The 6,000-nt window shown below is 33.2% G+C and overlaps 2 protein-coding genes across 2 annotated transcripts; one reads left to right on the forward strand and one right to left on the reverse strand.

The window, feature by feature from the left end:
- The first annotated feature begins 988 nt into the window (after positions 1 to 988).
- Positions 989 to 3,531, forward strand: LOC111024712 ((1S)-1-hydroxy-luvungin A synthase CYP88A37-like). The gene is made up of 2 exons (XM_088124945.1): positions 989 to 1,143; positions 2,982 to 3,531. Exons 1-2 carry the CDS (start codon positions 1,004 to 1,006, stop codon positions 3,514 to 3,516), a joined length of 675 nt encoding a protein of 224 aa, XP_087981071.1. The 5' UTR covers positions 989 to 1,003; the 3' UTR covers positions 3,517 to 3,531.
- Positions 3,532 to 5,053: 1,522 nt separating this feature from the next.
- On the reverse strand, positions 5,054 to 5,587 carry LOC148211040 (uncharacterized). Its single transcript, XM_088125273.1, has one exon. It carries the CDS (start codon positions 5,585 to 5,587, stop codon positions 5,054 to 5,056), a length of 534 nt encoding a protein of 177 aa, XP_087981399.1.
- Positions 5,588 to 6,000: the final 413 nt, after the last annotated feature.

The following is a 6,000-nucleotide window of genomic DNA, read 5'->3' on the forward strand; positions in this document are numbered from 1 at the left end:
TTTTATTATTTAATGAATGTGTGTCACTACTTTTAGGTTTCGATAGCCTGTGAATAAAGAAACAGAACAAAAAATGGGAAGCGACAGAAGCAGCGAGGCAAAAAGGAACGTGGGGTTTTAGGAGCAACACGGTTTAAGAATTTGAAGTACGATTTTTTTTCCTTTTTCTTTCTTAAAATTGTTGGAATTGGAAACAAAACAATGGAACATAAAAAGAAGGAAAAATATGTAATCCAATCCTTAACATTATTAGTGAATTACCATATCTGAGTGAAAGATTAGACATAGCCCTTAATGGTGAACCAGTATAATTTTGTTTTGTTGTTTTTTCTTGTGTTTTATAGTTTTCTTCCTTATTTGCATATTGTGGTGTATGTGTGATATTTCGGTAAATCAAAAGGTAATCTCTCGCATTCTGCTAAGGGAGAAATTAAAAAAGTAACAAACCCTATAGGTTGACGCCACAAATTCCACCCCCAAAAACCATATTTTGATTGAGCATCAACTATATCATCTGTACTCGCGAATTGTTAGATAATCATAGTCGGCAATAACATCATTGTTCTAATCGCTATTACAGAACCGTACATGAGATTTTCACCTCATACGGCTCCTTGAAGGCCATAAATAAATCTAAGGAGCGTGTTGAGATTATTTATCTTATATGTGATATGTCTTTTTGTATAATAGTATAGGATAAAAATCTATTAACTCAATAGACTTCTATCGGTAGGGAAAATTATCAAGGCTATTAATTTCCCAAGAAAAAAATCCCTTTTTTTTTTTTCTTAATCGGCTTGAAATACTATATCTTATATTTACCTTAAATTTCGGGTGAGCCCTGGTGGAGTTTTAATATAATAGTCGAGAATCCTAGTTAATTGGTATTAAAGATGAAATTATTAAATAGATTGTATAATAGAATAATGGATGCACAAATTCTATAGACTATTAAACAAGACACAATCATTGATGCCACATCATTTGTTGGGTATTCTGAGAGATGTCTAGAAGTTTTTTGGTTTACAATGCCCTCCCTCCAGGGGATATGGGATGGCCTCTTGTTGGTTCTTCTTTATCGTTCTACCAAGCATTTAAAATCGGTGGCGACCCTAACTCTGTTATGGATAATCTCATTTCTAGGTATCGTCTCTCATTGACTTCTTCCTTTTTTTATGGATAAGATCGTAAATGAAATGACTAGGTATGTACGGTAAATCTACCCATTAATTTTGAGTTTGATATTCCTTTCAATTTGTGGTTTTAATTTAAATATTTGTGTGGCTAGTTACGTTATATTAAAAGTGATTAATTTTTTTTTTTTTTTTTTTTTGGTGAGAATTACGCTTTCATCAAGGAAACTAAACCAATTGGGTAACTTTTGAGGGCTGAATCGGCCACAGCTTTACAAAGCCAAGGGGTAAAAAAGTCAATCCCCAAAGTACAGATTCGATCAGGCTTTGCCAAACAATCTACAGTGGAATTGAACAACATGGGAAAGCGATTTTAATTATAAGTTTGTTTGTTGCTTTAGCCGTGATTCTGTAGATGTCAAATTACTAATAATGATTTTAAAATGATGTTCCATTAATCAGTTTAGAATCACTTCTAAAAGGTAGGGCTACAAAAGAAATTAAAGTATCATAGAAAAAACAAAGTTAATATTGTTAAATAAAATTTCATTGCCAAAAACGAACATAACTCAGCAGTGATTGACATATACTTCATACCGAGAGATTCTGAGTTCGATCTCACACCCTCAAATGTTGTATTTAAAAAAAAAATTGAACTTTCCATTTTGTGAGGAAATAATGAAAGTTACGGCTAGATTTTCAATTTAGACAAAATCAACATTAGAATTGTTCTAAATTTGAAAATTTTGACAGAATTATTTAATAGTAGATTTTGTGTATAATCTTGAATAATCTCGAATGTTATCCGTTCCGGTACGTAGACCAAAAGAGCTTGAAGTTGGAATTCAATAGTCTACAAGCTTGCCTTGAAACGACTACAAGTGCGTGCATTTCCCTATCAATGTGAAGGGGATACAGGTCCGAGTTATTTGTTCCTAAATTTTAATTACTATTACAATTTACCACTTTCATTTTTTATTAATTTTTTTCCTAATACGTAAAAAAAACTGTAAAATCTTACCACTTTAATGAAAATCAAGTTTTACTCAAAATTAAATTTAAATGTACACAATCGACTATTAAATAACTCCCTAAAATTTTATAAATTTTAACGTATATCAATACATTAAAAGCCACTCAACTATTTTTCAAAAGAAAATTTATTAGAAGGTAAAAATTTCAATACTTTTTAAATTAAAGATGTAATTTGCAACAACTTAGAGTCTTTCGACCCTTTTTCAATGATATAAACTATTACAATAGAAATTGATATTTTCAAAAAAAAAAAACAAAAAAGTGGTACAGCTTATCTTAGGTTTAGTGCTATTAGTTTGCTTCTCATTAATTCCATTCAGAAAATATTATTTCTTGACTTTGTTTTTCTTTGATTTATATAATATCTTGGAAATGAATACATAACATTGTGCCCCCTTTTGACATAAATTCTTAGATCCGCCTTGAAATAACTTGTTAATAATATAAACAATTGATTAAATATACTGCAGCCATCTTAGGTTTTTTTTGTTTATACAACATTTGAATTATTTGTAATGTTAATTTTTTTTTCCCGAATTTAAAGTCCTTCTTCATGAACTTAATAGCTACTTGTTGGAGTCTCACAACGAAACAGAGCAATTAGAATTATGAACAATTAATTAAATTTGTAATTTGTAAGCTTTTTAGTTTAGCACCTAATTACTAATATTTATGGTTACTAAATTACTAAATGTACCTTAGCCTATTAAATTTAAGTTTTTTTTTTTCAAGTATAGGTGTCAATTAATTCTAAGCTAGGTTCATGTTAACTTTAATATACATGTTTAAATACATGTTTGTTCCTAATGACAGATTTGGAAGAGTTAGGATGTACAAAAGTCACCTGTACGGTTTTCCAGTGATCATCGTGACAGATCCAGAAGTATGCCGACGCATATACTTAGACGACGAACATTTCAAGTTGAACTATCCAAAGTCAGTGAAACTATTACAAGCAGATGGTTCACTATTGAAGGTCGACTACAAAATTGTGCACCGCTTGATGGCAGCTCCGATAAACGGCGTCGAGGCGTTGTCTCGGTATGTCGAGTTCATCGAAGATGCGGTGGTGGAGGGTTTGGAGGAATGGGGCAGCATGAAAGGCCCAGTGCCGTTGCTTCATGAATTCAAACGCCTCACCTTCAAGATCATTATAGGGGTTTTCTTGGGGTCTGTTTTCACTGACTCTGAAGTAGCAGAACTTGAGAGTTTGTACGCAGAGATCGGACCAGCAATCATGTCCATTTTCCCTTATAACTTGCCAGGATTCAGTTACCGTCGAGCACTCAAAGTACATCATCCATTAACTCTGCCCCTCATAAATAATCTACATATTATATATAGTTAATAGTAATTACTTATCTGCTATCAATATTCATGAGGTTTCATCTCGAAATCTAGAAGTGAATGATCGTGGGTATATAAGAGAGGAGAAGCAAAGCCGTGAAGGATATATGCTCAAAGCAGATCATATCATATCATTGTGGAGATACTTTGGATATCTGGGGTACCGTTGTCCTTAACAATTGATATTAAAGCTCCCACAGCTTTGTTTTTTGTTCCACCCAAAAGGTCTCATACCAATGGAAATAGTTGTCATCTCTTATATACCATGGATCATTCTCTTTTTCCTAACCAATGTGAAACTTTGTTTGCGCTCTCCTAACCAATGTGGACACACAATCCACATTGGTGTTCACTATTATTTGTTTTGTTGGTTAACATTCATTCCCATTTCTTTATTAATTGGTATAAATTTGGTGGAATACTGAAGAACCTAAATTTGACAAGTATATATCATATATCGTTGTCAACCTAAGCAAAAATATCATCACAACAAATAAACTATTTAAACAACGGTTTGCATATAACTAACATCAATAACGATTATACACGAAAAGAAATGCATGCTTTTTTGAATCGTGCTAAAGTAGTTGATCCAACTCATCTTCTGGCTCTAACTTTCCAAACACAAATTTTATTATGTGTTATTTGCTGTAGACCATGAATTAAACTCTCATATGTTAATTTTATATTCCATATGCAGCAATCAACCTCTTTCAATGCAAAATTAGGAGAGTAAAAGTAGAGAGAAATTCACACTCACAAGACACTGTTTACGAAGGTTCCAGCTCTAATTTCTCTCTCAAAATCTCACACTTCCTCTCGTTAAGTGAGTATTTATGTGTTTACAAATCATACATGGAGAAGAAAATATAGCAAAGACTAGACCATTGGGTCGTTTCACAAGTAATCTTCTTTCTACTTAAGTTGAATTTTGTTGGAAAAAAAAATAGAACCTATTTGATTTTTCGTTACACAGGTTAAAAATTAGATAAACAAGTAACAATAATAAAAGGAGTAAGAGATCGGAATAGGAAAAAGTTAGGTTTATAGGAATCAATATCCTAATTTACAAGAAGCAATATTCTAATCCTTATGGAAAACTCACAGTAGGACTATAAATATTTTTCTTCGTAAAACATAGGTCTCCTAGTTCAATTCACGGTTCTATTATATATATTCATATATATGTATGTGTGTGTCTATATATACATATACATATATACACACATATACATATATCTACAATATATACATATGTATACATGCATATATATGTTTGCGTGTGTATATATTTATTTGTATATACATATATACCAAATGGGTTTGGCATATATACAAATAAATATATATGTATTCATATATATGTATGTGTGTGTCTACGTATACATATATACACATATATACAGATACATATATATACATGATATATACATATGTATACATATGTATACACATGATACATATATATGTATATATATGTATACATATACATATGCGAAATGGGATTGGCATAGGTATGTATCTGCCAACCCCAGGGTCTAGTGTACGGTTGAGGGTTGAGGGTATGACTTGAAGTGCGTGGATGAAGGTTGGCCAAAGATAACATTATAGGCGGACTCGCCATCCACCAATATGAATTCAACAATTTTTGTGACTGGGGTGTCACTCTGTCCAATAGTGATAGGGAGATCAATGCAGCCTGTTAGAGTGACTGTTTCTCCAGAAAATCTGATCATGGGAGTCAGACTCTTCTTCAATTGTGTCATGGTCCATCCCAAGGCTACATATGTTGTTAAGGACAGAATATTAGCGGATGCTCCTTCGTCAATAAGCACCTTTCTGATCTGGACGTGGTCAATCATTGGTGAGATGATCAGGGCGTCATTATGAAGGGAGTAGATGCCCTTTAGGTCGGCATCCGAGAATGAGATCGTGCAGGTCAGCCTCTTCATACGTGAGGCATACACTTCATGTTTAGCCTCTCTTGCCAATTCCTTCCTCTTGTTTCCAAAATAGCCTACCACTTGGGCCTCCAAAGATGGTATTGATGACGGCAGGTCCGTTGTTGACATCACGTGCAAGTATACACAAAATGTCGATTGTAGTACGAAACGAGGTCGAATCCAGAGGGACTTCGGATGATATTTTAAACGGTGTTCACAGATACCAAAAGCGTAAATAAAGAAATATAGATGTTGTTTCGTAACTCAAATAAGTAAACATGAAATAAACAAAGTAATAAACAAATCCCAACAGCAGACACACTTCGTAAAGCTGATAACAAGAAGAAGAACTAGCACAGAATATGAAAACGAAGAGATAATAGATCTGGAAAAGTGGGGGAGACTCACATGTATTCACAAACCTATCAACCTAACCTCTAGCTAACAACATTCACTAATGCCCAACTCGACTTGATTCCCTTCCGAGACACCCAAACATGGAAACCCACAACTCCCGTTGCTAAGTTTCCAAGCAATCAAAG

Source organism: Momordica charantia, assembly GCF_013281855.1.
Source record: "Momordica charantia cultivar OHB3-1 chromosome 6 unlocalized genomic scaffold, Mcharantia_2.0 BLBB01000006.1, whole genome shotgun sequence".
Lineage (NCBI taxonomy): Eukaryota > Viridiplantae > Streptophyta > Magnoliopsida > Cucurbitales > Cucurbitaceae > Momordica > Momordica charantia.

Coding starts and splice junctions, on each gene's coding strand:
- LOC111024712 (XM_088124945.1), top strand. CDS start 1,004: ATGTCTAGAAGTTTTTTGGTTTACAATGCCCTCCCTCCAGGGGATATG. Junction 1,144..2,981: donor ATGGATAATCTCATTTCTAG/GTATCGTCTCTC, acceptor TCCTAATGACAG/ATTTGGAAGAGTTAGGATGT.
- LOC148211040 (XM_088125273.1), bottom strand. CDS start 5,587: ATGTCAACAACGGACCTGCCGTCATCAATACCATCTTTGGAGGCCCAA.